The 14,835-nt window shown below is 38.8% G+C and overlaps 1 protein-coding gene across 5 annotated transcripts in view; it reads right to left on the reverse strand.

Moving 5' to 3' along the window:
- LOC131772014 (CARD- and ANK-domain containing inflammasome adapter protein-like) overlaps positions 1 to 14,835 on the reverse strand; it is a 99,630-nt gene that overhangs the window by 10,020 nt on the left and 74,775 nt on the right. The window contains exons 1-3 of one of the 5 annotated variants that reach the window (XM_066166873.1): positions 3,052 to 3,354; positions 2,658 to 2,710; positions 91 to 780 (exon numbers count right to left, since the gene is read on the reverse strand). In XM_066166873.1, the coding sequence (XP_066022970.1) occupies positions 91 to 736 (646 nt within the window). In that variant the 5' untranslated portion in view covers positions 737 to 780; positions 2,658 to 2,710; positions 3,052 to 3,354. Of the gene's footprint in view, positions 1 to 90; positions 781 to 1,377; positions 1,777 to 2,657; positions 2,711 to 3,051; positions 3,373 to 14,835 lie in introns of those variants that run through there. The other 4 variants (XM_066166876.1, XM_066166874.1, XM_066166877.1 and 1 more) reach the window with 4 other exon arrangements.

Raw genomic sequence — 14,835 nt, forward strand, 5'->3', positions numbered from 1 at the left:
TGTGTGAACATCCAACCAAGAGAATTGCTTTATTAAACTAAAGCTATTCCTTGAATAGTTACATTACACAGCTTGAGACATTTCTAGTACCTTCTGTTTTCCATGCAGAAAGTTCATCCAAAAGCTCCTTTTTTTTGTCGGGAAGCAGTGGCAGATATTGGAGCAGAGCCCCTAACTTGTCAAAGCACTGGTCAAAGAAGATTTGGGTCCAGTCACTCTCTTTAAAATGACTTCCCCGATTCCTGACATTCTCTCTGACATCATCTGCCAAAGGCTGAATATCGTGCAAAGGATCGGAAGAAACGAATACTTGTATGGGATACTTCCTACATCCCAATAGTCTAAGAGCGGCACTCAAATCCATAGATCTATCGAATGCCGAGAATACTGCCAGGTAGTCTGGGAGATAAAGCTTGGCAAGATCAACTGAGCTGTTTACATTGTAGTTATAGGCCGTTTTGGTCTTTCCATGAACACTAGAATTGTTGTTAATATTTCCGAAATTTAAGCCTTTAAGCGAAGAAGCAGGACTTGGCGTTGCTGCCAGATGGCATACATCTGCATAGATCAATGTTTGTAGACTACAAGGTGTCGGTAAGCCATTAAGGTGATTATCTAGGAAAGTATACAGTTTGTCCATTCCTTGTTTCACGATATTCCGTAAAACTGGAGCTACGACTTTATTTGAGGTAACAAGAGTCACAAGCCATCTTTTGTCGTTACCGAGGACATCCATAGTAACGAATTTTTCTGCTCAATGAACTGAACTCTGGATATGATCTGCAAAGTATACATAATTTTAAAAAAAGCATATGAGTAACAAAGGTACTGTGGGTTTTAACTTAAGAAATGTAGGCAAAAAGTTTACATCATTTGGAAACAAATAAAAACTGAGGGATAAGTCAGTGCTTGACGACAGTTACCAGAATGATGAAGTTATCATTATTCTACAGTTGCAGCCCCCCATTTAGTGGCACAAAGAGGATGGAATCATGATTGCATCAAACTTAAAAAGGCCAAGTTATTCATATCACACTCAGACTGCAAATAATGGAGGGATTTGGCCAATGTGGTGTAAATGAAGTTAAAGAAACGAGACAGGCACAGGTTCATACATCTTAAGATCCATTGACTCGTCACACGAAGCAAACGACATAGCCAACTCATGACAAACAGATATGGATCTATTAAATATTTTATTGTATGTAAATTCTTCTGTTGCCTGAAAGCGCGGTTATTGATTGACCAAGTCATCCAGCTTCACAATGATTTTAATTGTTTTCATCTTAACACTGCTTTTTAGCGTGTAATACCTATCTGGAGGCTGCTTTAGTGAGTAAGATGATTAGAATATGACCAAAACAAAACAAAACAAACCTAAAACAGCTTATGTCAGAGTTGTCACGGTAAAGCGTGAGGAGCTTGAGTGAAACAAAATCCTCTGATCGCACAAGGGGGAAAAAGTTAGCTTTTACTTCACTGATCAAGATTTCCCACTCTTATTATCATTTACCCTCTTGGTGCTCTATTTCATTCACATTTTTCGCCTTTGTGACGGCTACGAGTGTATGTTTGAGCCACAGAGGACATGCTCTTGTTATGGAAACGCTCCAAAGAATTGTATACCTTTCCGGAGTCTTAACTTTGAACACGCATAGCAGCTTTGGAGAATTCGAAGCTACCGATTCGAGCAAATACAGTAGTACGACACCATACTGTGTGAGAGTAGATCGGCAACAATTCCTCGTTTTAACATTGAGTATTGAACAGATGAAGACCTTTGATCGCTGCCTTGTTTACTCGAGTGATATGAAGTAAAATAGCGTGATTGTCTAACCCAGGTCACGCTTGAAGGCACATGTCGTGAGCACATCATGATTTCAATCATGCAAATAAGCCACATACATTGCAGCAACTAGGCACAAACAAATAAGAGGTCACTGGAGGTTTAAAAATAAAAATAATTTCAAAACCGTTGCATTCTCAATGGCTGACATTGAAATTTTACGTTCAGTTCTCTCTAAAAGTACAAAGCTTAACGAAACGGATTTGTACAAACCCTCCTGCTTTCATAATCTGCCAGGTACCAACTCCGATAGCTTATTCGTTGTAAAATCAACCGACACACTGAAATTTAAGGAGGCGTTCATTTGTAACGATGAAGTTTCGCGTAGCTACAATGCACAGCAAGTTTCAAATCGAATGAGTTAAAACTATTAACAAATCCTCAATCCAAAACGAAATCGAAACTGATATTTGTTTTTACTAGCTAAACACGAAACTACAACAAACTTCGTTTCTTGTTAACTGAGCCTTGCTTCTTCAATTTCTGTTTACTCGCTACAGTCACTGCACCTCCAATTTTCCATTTTGTGTTCAATATATGGAGAGATTGGAGGTTCATATTCAAAAGATCGAGTCCTCAGTGCTTTTTGTTTCAAATAGCGTACTGATACCAAACAAACAACTCTTGGATCTTACTTTTGTCTTCACCTATAGCTAGTTACTCGATTAGAATGATCCATGAAGCCATAGGAAGCCATAAGAAGCGTACTCTGCCGCTCATCTCAAATCGTGTGTCTCGTAATTTGAAGAAGTACAGCGAGCAAGCAATTGCCATGTACTGCTTATTAAATTCATTTCTCGCTCAAGCTTACCGTAAATTGAGGCCTATACGTGTTTTCTTGCACCTCTTGACAGATGATCATTCCTACAAAAATGTTCCGAAAAAGACGATAATGTCTTATAAATTATTCGTGACCCAATTAGACCGTGTTTCAAATAACAGCAAATGCAATGACGAGATGATTTGGACGAAAGTCTAAATCGTGCTATTTCGTTTGCGCCTGTTTAGCATCAGTTGTTGTCATGATTTCAAGGATGACTCTTGAATAAATACAAAATGGTGATAATTAACTAGGAAATGCGCCTTAAGCGAGTGGCAGTGCTAGAATTTTTTCGTCTGAGTACAAGAGTACGTCAGATACACCTCGGTTTAAGTTGTATGAAATTTACTGGTTAGCTTAGGAATTAAAGAGCTGTTAAGCCTACCTCAACATTCAAGTTAAAGCGAGAAATATCTTGATAAGTTTGAAGCTGCAAACAAGCAGCTGGAATGCTTGAACAAATATCCACGAGTTACCACTACGTTCGTATCTTCTAGGATTTAATGAGGTATAGAAAATGGCGGCTGAAACTTAAGAGATGGTGCACTACCAAGACTTGAAAGGTCAGATACACCCCTAGCAACGGGAGAGTCCCTTTCTGAACAACACATTTGAGCCTTGCACAATTCAAAGCCAAGTGAGAAGATACTCTAAACATGAGCTGACTTTGGATATCTTACCATTACAACTCCATAGCGGATTAAATGTGAACCTCAAAAATTGAGGTTGTTAAGTATTCATATATTCAGGCTATTGTTCTTTCTCATTACTTATTCATTCCGATGAGTTTGCCGACATGCCGGCATGCTTCCGAAGATCGTGAAGAGCGCAACTTCTTTGATGTAGGTGAGATATTTTTCTTTTGTTAACAGATGAACGGAGGAAAATTTACAACAATTGCGTTGTCCGATTTGCTGACAACTTCCGCTTTTGTCCAAATTCCTAACTGATCGACAGCTTCGACAGAATCGCCAACACTAAACTCCATCGCGACAATAAACAACACGGTCAGATCACAACAAGTTCATTCGAACAAGACGAAAGTTGTGAAAGAATGAACCGCCAGCGCGCAAACACGAGCACTATTTATGACACGCAATATTTACATAATAAAGAAGTAGTTTAATTCAAGTGCACTAATTCGGATCAAAACAAAACGATCGGCGCTCGAAATGATAAACTATTTTCGCTTTTGCTCTTCGCAGTGAATACAACAACTCGTCCAAGATCCATTTTTAAATCTTTTGCGACGCTCTTTAATCCTAAAAACATATTAAGGCTGAAAATACACCGTGAATAGAAACTAAATCCATTCAAATGATTGCAGTTTATCGACCTCGAGTTAATTCATCTCAAGACAATGTAAACAAAAGGTTACAAGATCACAAGTCTGTTCGCGCAAGGTAGCTTAATTACACTATTGTCCAAGTCTTTTGAAGTACCTTCCGCAGTTCCTTTGGTCTTCTTCCAAAATATCTCACCTTTTTCGAAACGAATAAAACCGAAATCATTCGACACGTTTTCGGCAGCCACCGAAAGCAATGCCCAAAAGAATAAACCGAGCCTTCGAGGTAAAAAATCCAGCGGTGTCCCCCATTTCAGTAAGTCACAAATAATCCGGGCTGGAGTCGTAATGCGGAGCAAAGATAGAAATGAATTGACGAACACAGACTTAAAATGCTACAAATACCAAGAAAATAGACTGAATTAGAGAAGTAAAAAGATCCCATTTAGACAATGACGTCATATTCGAATTCATTCAGTACGGTAAGGACAGTATCATGCAGAGCTCCCAGTAGGACATCAACTAAATAGTTTGAGATGAAAAGAAACAACTTATAAGATGACTTAGAACTCGTCCAGGACAACTTATATAAGTCAGTAGTGCTTTTTACTCGTCCATGTCAACTTATAGGTCGACTTATAACTCGTCATGTCGACTAATAAGTCGACTTACAACTCGTCAAATCAACTTTAAAGTCGACTTACTCGTCCATATCGAATTGTAAGTCGACTAATAACTCTTCATGAGGACCAATAAGACGACTTATGACTCGTCCATGTCCACCTCGACCTATAGATAGATAGATAGATGAATGGTGCCAATTTCCTCACTTGCAGCCAAGGGCTGAATTGCGGAGGAACCAGAGAGGTGAGATCGGACGTCAGCATATTAAAGGCGCCTCTGGCAGCCGCTTCAGTCCATTGTGATCACACCTCACCCACCCAGACCTACGACGGCACAAATCGAGATAGACCACAACACCGGGCACTACGTGCCCTACTCTTTGCGAACAGTGCGTGCGTTCTTTTACGTCCCACAATTTATTTTGTAATATAGAAGGGTTGTGAGACGGGACCTCCGGCTTTACGTCTTATCCGAGAGACGAAGCAAAGTGGGTAAAGCATCTTGCTTAAGGATACAGCGACATGCCCCTGGTAGGACTTGAACCCGGGCCCTTCGACCCAGAGTCCAGCGCACTAACCACTGGACCACTGACGCCCCACTATAACTCGTCCTACTCCCCCTGCAAGGATCTACATCCCATGGGAGGCTGGGAATCCATCTCAAGATGGAAGACCGAAACCATCTTGTTGAACATTACTTAAATCTGGAATATCAAGAAGAGGAAATTCTATCATGTCTTCTACTGATACATAACCAGAGCCTGAGTTCCAGGCAGTAGAGGTAAATACTTGCACAGAGAGGTTTAACGTAAAGGAAACATGTATCCAACCTTTTAACAGTCATAAATCGCATAGAGAGAGAGCTTCAATCCACTGGACGTAATATCGGTTATCGGTCTATGTGGCAAAGACTCGTGGTCGACCATGACCTGGTGGTCGCTAAAGAAACTGTAAGACACACGCTGAGAATTTTGGATCCAGAGGGTGTTGAGGATAGATTAAGGCACAGACTGTAAAGGCGTCAATAAAAAGGGAGGGTCCGAATTTTTTATGGCACAATGACGGTTTTGATATTGCATACACGGGAGAATAGATGGCTGCAGTGGAAGAATTGTGTAGCTTGAAGTGGGTATTTCAAGTAGAGTGTCTTAGATTTTGTAACATGGATCCAATCAAGGATGAACTTCATAGATTTGCAAGACTTTGGAACAACCACCGAATCACACCATCAATCAACTGCGAGTCTCTCTCAGGCCGCCCAGATTTTCTATATTATCTGCCAGAGATATCAGCCACACAGGATTTCCTTGTGTCCATTGACGACGATGAAATCAGCCTTTGTGAAAAGTAACTGTGTGACATGAGCTGTACCAGTCTTAACTGCAGCGAGGAATTTTTGGAATTGGCAACCATCCTCATGAACGTGGAAAACTTGATGCTACGCAAAGACCCCATGGAGAGAAATCCTTATTTGTCATTGACCGATCACATAAACAATTTGCAAGAGCCTTCATCCAAAGAACAGTTTGGTGTTTACCAATAAAGTAATATCTGACGGGACTTCTGGTAGCCATTTGGAATGTCCCGGACATCAACTTTCTTGTTGTTATGGCACCATTCATTTCTTTCATTGGGTGGGTAGGGAGCTGGTAAAATTTGATAGACAGAGCCTGTAATGTATAATGACCCACTTCACATCAGACATTTTGACCCTGCACCCGCCCCTCCCCCCCTTTCTGACAGCCCTAAGATTTTGACATACCCCACTTCCCAAAAATAATAAAGTAAGATTTTAATTTCAGAACCTTAGAAACATTATTTTAGGTTTTCTGGTTGGCTCTGTTATAGATGCCATTATATGACACAATTACACAGCAGACGTTTTTTGATGCTCCACTCCCATTTGACGAGTTATAAGTCGATTGATAAGTTGACATGATGAGCTATAAGTCGACTTATAAGCAGACATGACGAGTTATGAGTCGACTTATAATTCGACATGGACGAGTTAGGTTCATACACTAGGACATACGAGTTGATTCAAATAGAGGAACGGTCGTTCATTATGGAATGAGGTCGCATGATTTTGTTTGTGTCACTAAAAATGTAGATTTATTCTAGAAAAAAATATTAGATGTACGAAAACATATTACGTATCGTAAGCGTGAAATTTATCATTTTACGTTTGTTTGTTAGACGGCAACCACTTAACAGGTGATGTAAATTCAGCCTGGGCGGCCTGCGTTTACAGAACCTTAGGGGGGCTGGGTTATCATACAGTCAACTGGTGCAGTTACAACTGCAACATGTGGTTATGAAGTAGCAGGTCAGCTGTTTGTGTACAATTCACAGCAAGTGCATGTGATCTATACCATGAAGAGGATTGAGGTTTTTTTCTCATTGTTTGTTGTTGTTGTTATCAACAATAATAATAATGATGATAAAAAAACTCAAATATCAGACCTCCTCTTTTAAAAACAAATATATTATGCTATCCCTCCCGTGGTAGGGACACGAAAAAATAAAATTCACTAAGCCGCCATGCCGCTGCAAATCTGACTTTCAGTCAGTTCCAAATAGGTCCCTCCCCTCTTGAAGGACTTCGCCCCACACTCGAATTAAGAAACCTTTGAAATAATTCAGCACCTCCCCCCCCCTCCTTTTTCATGATGGTAATTGGACGGAGTGGAGGGCCATAGGGTCTGATATCGTCGTCACGTTTTCAAAATTAAGCAGACGTGCAAGTTTGATTTCAGAGAAAAATGACACTACTTTATTTCATCCATTTTGAGGGCGCAAAATTAGTCAACACAAATATTCTATTGATCCAGAACTGTGCACAATTTTACCAAAAATAGCTTCCAAGTCTTTCATTTTCCCGCAGTTTGATCAGTTCCTTTTTTTATATCACCCCAATTAGATATAACCTCTTTTCCCATCCTCAGTAACCATCGTTAGAATATAGTCCATGCTTGTTTGGGAGTTGTGTGAGGGTGTTTATAGTGTTGTAAATGCTGTAGTAAATAGCACAAGGATTAAAATTGAATACCAGGCGGAAAGAGACAGGTTAGTCTTCTTGATAAAACAGAACGAGGAAAGGATCTCTTTTCTGAGCTGTCACTTTAGAAACTTTGACATCGAAAAGTGGTAGTCCAGTTATCCTTTCCGTAAAGTGTGAAAACGTTAAGCCTCTTTTGTTTGGCAAGAACTGAAAAGATTTGTAGAGGCTTATTCAAATTTTTGCTAAGAAAAAAATCTTTTGTTAGAATCCGCAATTGCTACGTTACAAATACTCTTAGGTAACATCTAAGATCGATTGATATGTCATTGCATAATAAAAATAAATAAAATAAAAAAGAAACTTTATTAACGTATCAAACCATGTAGCGTGGGAGAACCCATACTAATAAGGGGACACATATTAGTATGAAATTCAATACAGAGTTAAAAGACTAAGACATCTACTTTAAGATATGAGTGTAAGGTGAAGAAAAGGTAAAAAATGTCATGTTGAGCAGAGGATATAACCCTTGCAGCCGGTTTCTAGTAACTCAGCAAGATCTTTGCCACGAAGCGCCTTTTAAACTCATTAAGTGTTTTAGGTGATCTGTCATCCCATGACAGCTTCGCCCATAATTTAGGTTCTAAGAGTCGTAGTGAGTGCCTACCGTAAGTTACAGAGTTAAACCTAGGAGTATAGAAATATCAGATTGGCTCAAATTATACTTAAAGCTGTGTTCTTTAAAAATATTGTAAATATTACTTGGCCATAGTTTATATTTAACTTTATACATAAGAATACAAATGTCTTGCAAACGTCTGTTGATCGAATTTGGCAGCCTGGCCCTTTCCAATAATTGAAGATAAGTAGCTTGCTTTTCATTGTACACCACTCTCAAGCCTCTTTCTTGTTGCCGTTCAAGCTTGCGCGAATCACTGGCTCTACAAAATTGCCATATTAGGTAGCAGTATGTAAGGTGAGGTAACCCAGCTGTCTTGTACAGTTGGAGTTTGGCCTTAAAAGGGATTAGATTTCTTAGTCGCATGAGGACAGCAATTCTTTGACTGGCCTTCTTGCACGCTGAGTTTACATTTAATTTAACAAAAAATTTAATCTAGAATCTATTGTTACCCCTATAAGTTTGAGAGTTTCTGCGGTCTTAATTTCCTAATTGTTTATGCGGATCCCTCCTCTCTCCCTCTTTCAGAGCCAGTTGTTTCCGTTCGGTAACCGATGTTCAACGTCTGGTACTTCCATACGGAAAAAAAAGACGCAAAAAAGCGGTACTTGTAATTTATATCTTTCCGCGCAGTAAGCAGTTTACCTAATCGAGTACCCCGTGTTACCCTAACTCGCCCAGACCCTATCACTTCGCACTTTCAATGTGGCTTGGCGGATTTCTAATAAAGCCATCTACCTTGTTCTCCTCGTTTCTTCTCTCTCATTACAACAAATTAGTTTTCTTACAGTTACACAGACAGATGCCGTGGACTTTAAACAAACTATCATATGTGCAGGTAGACTCGTTTCCACAAAACAAGATAGCACGAAATAGGATTAGCGGAGAAAAATCAGAATTTGACAGTAATTCAGCAACCAACACATTCGGCATTGGTTTGCAAGTTGTTCCTCTACACGACTGGAAATCAGATGAGGGCGATGGTGCCAGCATCCCAGACGGAGGTTTAGGCACAGTTTTCGACTTTGTCAAGAATTCTACTGATACATCTAAGAAGACGGCATTGATACAGTGGGACAATGCAACTCGTTATGGTGTCTACGATCTTTGTATTTTCATGTCTTCTTTGGGTAAGTGGGTTGCTTTACTACATCATGTTATGTGTGGCATTACACTTCTTTTCAAGGTTTAAACACGCATTAAGAAACATGACTAGGATCAAATAATGATCTAAAGAAGCTCTGATTAGTGGCAATAAGTTCCATTATATACTTCCGCCTTGAGAAAGTAAAAATACAATTGCATGAAAATTTCGCCGGAGGAAATCATAGCGTATTTCAGTTTGATATCACAAAAGTCGTGTATCATTTTTACTTCATGATATAGATCTTCTTTTCAGCTCATTTCAGTTAGTGATGTGTTTGAACATCTGACTTCAAAATACACCAATTAGCGGCCGAACAATGTTTTGGTGTCGACTAACATAAATCTTGAGAAGACGGAATATTAATAAGAAGCTTGCATTAACACGCCATTGGTAACTTTGTAATCTTTCTCTCAATCTCCAAGGTATAAAACATGAAGGCGTCATCTGCCATACAAGCAAGCGAGACCCAATTCTTGGTTCCGTTGGAACTGCCTGGATTGCAAGGATACTTCGGTGAACCTGTGTTCATCTTGTTACATGCACAATACAGCCCATGCCTCCTGGAGATATAATTCCGCCGATGACAAAGTGTGGGAACAAAAAGTATTTTATTTATTTAGACTGGATTAACGAAAAGTATTGATTTTGTCATAGCAAGCATAGAAATAACTCTGAAGTGAAAATATTCGTCATTTACATGTCGATCATCGCCTCAAGCGCCGGTTAGAGACTGTGTTGCGTGACGAACCAAACAAAGGTTGTGTTGAGAGACTCTTCCTAAATGCATCGAAACATTTTGCAAGTTTTAACTCGAAGTAGTCTTTAGTGATTTGTAACGGGAGAAAGATGTCAAGTGAGGGCAGAATTGATTTTAACCAAATTCGTTAATGATGTGGACGGTCAGTTGATTGCGGAAGTTCAGTTGATTATTAGTCAGAGAATCGGAGATGTTATTTATAAATTTAAGGTTTTGTAGGGAAAACTGTATCAAGGATTACTGGATCACCAGATCAAGGATCACTGGATAAGGGATCGAGGATTTGTGCTGATTTTGCTTATATCAGTATCTGGGCCTATTATGCCCTATGTAACCATAATTGTAGTATTTGCCCACAATGTTCAAAAGCTGGTTCAACAGTCAATGCAGGATTACTGAGTTTTAGTTAGCTTATAATAAATGACTGGAAAAGTGGGCTCATACCATACACTTTCCTATATCCTCCTGGGTAAAAGTAACCTTGAAAAGCACATAAATTCACCACTATTAAAATAAACTATGGGGGTTTTCTTCCACAGAATGGTTAGTACACATTTTGAATTTTTTCTTTGGTGGTTTCCAATTCTTAATGTTATTTGTTAATTAAAAGTGTTTTCTTAATATTAGTTTATTTAATTTATTTGATTCATTTTGATCCTTAAACCTTGATTCTTGATCCGGTGATCCAGTGATCCAGTGATCCTTGATTCAGTGTTTCTAGGAAGCCCTCAAAGACTTGAATCACTTCTGTGAAGAAAAAAATTTGGATCAATATCAGCATCTAAGCTGAAAGCCCTATGAAATCATAACCATAGCATTCGCCCGAAATGTACAAAAGCTGGTTCAACACTCAGTGCAGGATTGCTGAGTTTGAGTTAGCTTATAGTAAATGACTGGAAAAGTGAGATCATATCCATACAGTTTGCTATATTTTCCTGGGTAAAAGTAAACTTGAAAAGCAAATAGAATTACCACTATTAAAATCAATTATGGGGGTTTTCTTCTTCAGAATGGTTAGTGCACATGTTTTGAATTTTTGTTTGTATAGAGAATAATTAGGAACAGTTTTAAATTTATCTGTATAGTTAAAAATTTTATTCTTTTTTATCACAAATTCTTCTCACAAGAATATTTGAATACATTGATGCCAAGGATGATTCAACTCCTAACAGGTGTTTGGTGAGTTTAAAGCTGCTTACACCCCTATACATGTAAATATAGAATGCTTGATAATGGTATTGATATATATTTATAAAACAATGTACTTATCCAACAAAACATACCAGCCTACAGACAGACCAAAAAATAACTTAAGGGTAATCTGTAATTTTTATTTGATTCAACATGGAGCAACTAGTACAGATGTGTACTCCTTGGTACAGGAGAGAAACCATGTCGGAGGAGTTTCATGTCCAAGAACATAACTCAGTGACCTAGCTTGTATTAACCACAGCTCAAAAGTACATGAAGATCTTAAACATTGAAGCTCCAACTTATCTCTTACAATTTGTTTTTCACTCACTGCACTTAGTTATTAGTACATAACTAGTAACTAGTCAGCAATCATGTTAAAAAAAACCTCTATTTTGGCTATCAGGTACAGCTTAACTTGAAAATAAGCAGGATGGTTTCTTTTCAGTTATTACTAAATAGTCAGCAGGGTCCACACTTCAGGACTAACAGCAAAATATTTTTGCATACTGCCAGACTAAACTCAATTAAATAATATTTTAAATTCAATGATGGTTGTAGTGATTGAGAGATTGATATTATGAAGAGAAGATTTAGGACTGAAAGAGTTGATTTTTACTTCTGGTTGTTAGAAGGTAAACCAATCAACAAGTGACATACATTCAGCCTGGGCGGCCTTACAGGACCACAGGGAGGCATGGTTATCATTCAGCCAACTGGTGGAGTTACAACTACAACACCAGCTTACCTGGCAGTAGCCCAGCCTCAAGTTTATGCTCAACAGCAAGTTCATGTGAGTTATATTTTGAAAAAGGGTTGTGGTCTCAAATAAGGATGATTGCACTCGTAATGAAGTTTTATTGTTTGTCTTGTGGCAGAGTCACTTTCAAGTTTGCAGTGTTGAAACTCATTAAGCTAAAACTGTCTAAAATGTATATAAAATGAGAAAGATGGTCAGTGTTGGGTTGGGTAAAAAAAGAAAGATGTTTTTTTGGTCTTGTCACGAGTGTGGGACAAAGAAAAATTCTGTTTGTTTGTTTTTTTTCAATGTGATTTTGTTTTGTAATTGTGTATTTTTGTTTGTTTTTTAATTTTCATTTGTTCTTGTGTACTTTTTTCTGCTTCTGTTCACATCTGTTTCTTTCTTTCTTTCTTTGTTCTTCTTACAATAACAAAACTCAAACAAGTTTATAGTTTATCAAAAACAAGTTAATGCTACTCCTTCCAGGATGGGATGCCAGTCCATCATATGGTAGTGGTTATTTAGGCCTAAACCAAATAGATTTATCCTGTTCATATAGAATACTTCTTGGAAAGTCTGTCTATATAGTTTTTATGCGCCAGCTGGTAGTAACGGAAAGTGAACTACATTTTTTCATCCATATGGAAAGTGCACAATTTAATTACCTAAACACAGGGCTTAAGTCAGTACAGTCAAATATTTTTGTTAGTCCAGCACTTCGCAAAATTTGCCACACAACGGCTTCTTTGTCTTTCATTTTCCAGCGATTTGATTGGTTACTTTACACAACCTTTAAAATCTACTGGGTGGTTTTGTTTTAATGTTTCCTTCTCGTTGCTTGCCGGAACATACAATTTTGAGCAAACCATATATGTGCACGTCATGCATGAATTGCTCTGCTGAGGGCCAATAAGATATCAGTGAGCTATTAATTTAAAAGTGGACGTAATATTTAAAAGGTTTTAATACCTAAGTCGAGTACATAACTTCGAGGGCTGTTCATGTGGGCCATTTATGAATCAAATACCTGACATTGACGCTGATTTCTATTTTTTTACTTCATTACACTCACAGCCTGGGGTAACCATCCAACAGCCTGGTTACTGGGCTGTTCCCCCTGGGTCCAACCCAGCTGGTACGGTGACTGTGACACACGCAAGTGCTCTTAGTCCACAGATACAGACCCAAATACAATCTCAGGTATGCAAAATAATGATTGTAGTCAGTGAGCAGGCTGCATGGACTGATCTGAAAAGCGTCTGCGCATGCGCTAAGCTTTGGCGCGGAAAACGGATTGGGAGTCGTTTGCACGTTCGATTTTCTATTCTGTTGTATGTAAGCGGTGTTTCCTTGCCGCTTTTCTTTCACAGAACAACCTCCAAAACTTTTTACACCCCTAAATATTTTCAAAAATTCATTTTCTCCTTAAAAACACTGGTAATAGAAAAATGCCCTCAACGGCGACAAAATGACTCGGTTTTAAATGCCAGCCCCTTTTTTCTCCGCAAATTTTGCTGAATTTTTCACCTCGAATGCGTGAGCGCTGCGTTATTGACCGTCTACCTGTAGCGTAGCCTTTCGTTATTCAGTTCTGCCGTTGATAAGCAGGCTTCATGAACAGCGTAACCTACGAGATACAACACAGCGGTCAAACGTAGGGCATGCGCAAGGGGATAAATTTAGGCCGGCCGAGGGCCAATTTCCCGCGCAAAGTTCAGAGGAGACGTAAGAAAAACCCTGTCACGCCAAATTTGTGAAACAAAAAAACGTTTTCAGGTGCCTTCGGACAGTCCTTTTTTCTAAAACCATCTCGTGTAATTTAAGTTGTTTTTTTTTTCTGTCCACAGACGCTAGTAACTGATGAGAGGCCGCCACCCTATGCTGCATATATGCAGACGAGCAATCCTCCACCTTGAGGTGTTTCGCTTGATGTTACCCCGTGTGGACTGGTTGATATCTGAGTCTATGCTGTGATGGGGCATAATTTATTTTGAAAGTTTCTGTAAATAGCCGACCAAGCATTTAGTGTAGCCTTGTAAAGGACCATTTCATCTGAACTCGACAAATGGGTTGCCTGGAATTGTCGCCTTTTTATATGAAAATAATTTTCATCTTGGTTACCAAGTTGTTTGCGAAGTTTAAGATTGGTAGGAGCCTGGTGCTTCTCTCTTCAAATTAAATCGCTTTTTACTTGCGATACTTTGGCGTTCTTGTGTACATCATGAGAGGTATCCTTCTTACTAACCTCGTTCCAAGTAAGGTTTTCGCTTCTAATGGTTGTTCGCCCCCCCCAATAGGGCGCTGTGTACAAGATCGAAAGTTCGCCATAATAATTTTGATTTTAGAATTTATTATTTATTGAATTTCCTCCAGTATTTATCGTCATAACTTATTTTGTAGAGTGACGCCGAGTGATCATGTATTTATAGCATGCCCCATCAGTCTAATAAAGATGTTATTGCACGCAATACTGAATGTTGTGATATTTATTTCTGACGTAGAATTAAGTTGAAATGAAGACTGTCAATTACGCAATACACTGGTACAGTTTTTTTTCTATGCCGACCTACACCTTCGCTGTTTATATGCAGTGTCAAACAACTATTAAGGTACCTCCTATTATATAAATTAGGATGTGGAGGGTAATACGGAATCACATCGGTTTTGTTATATCGCTTTCTGTGATTGGTCAACAAACCTACGCCATCCAATCAGGAGGAAAAGCTCGAAATAAATCGCGAAAT

This window comes from Pocillopora verrucosa, chromosome 5 (genome assembly GCF_036669915.1).
Source record: "Pocillopora verrucosa isolate sample1 chromosome 5, ASM3666991v2, whole genome shotgun sequence".
Classification (NCBI taxonomy): domain Eukaryota; kingdom Metazoa; phylum Cnidaria; class Anthozoa; order Scleractinia; family Pocilloporidae; genus Pocillopora; species Pocillopora verrucosa.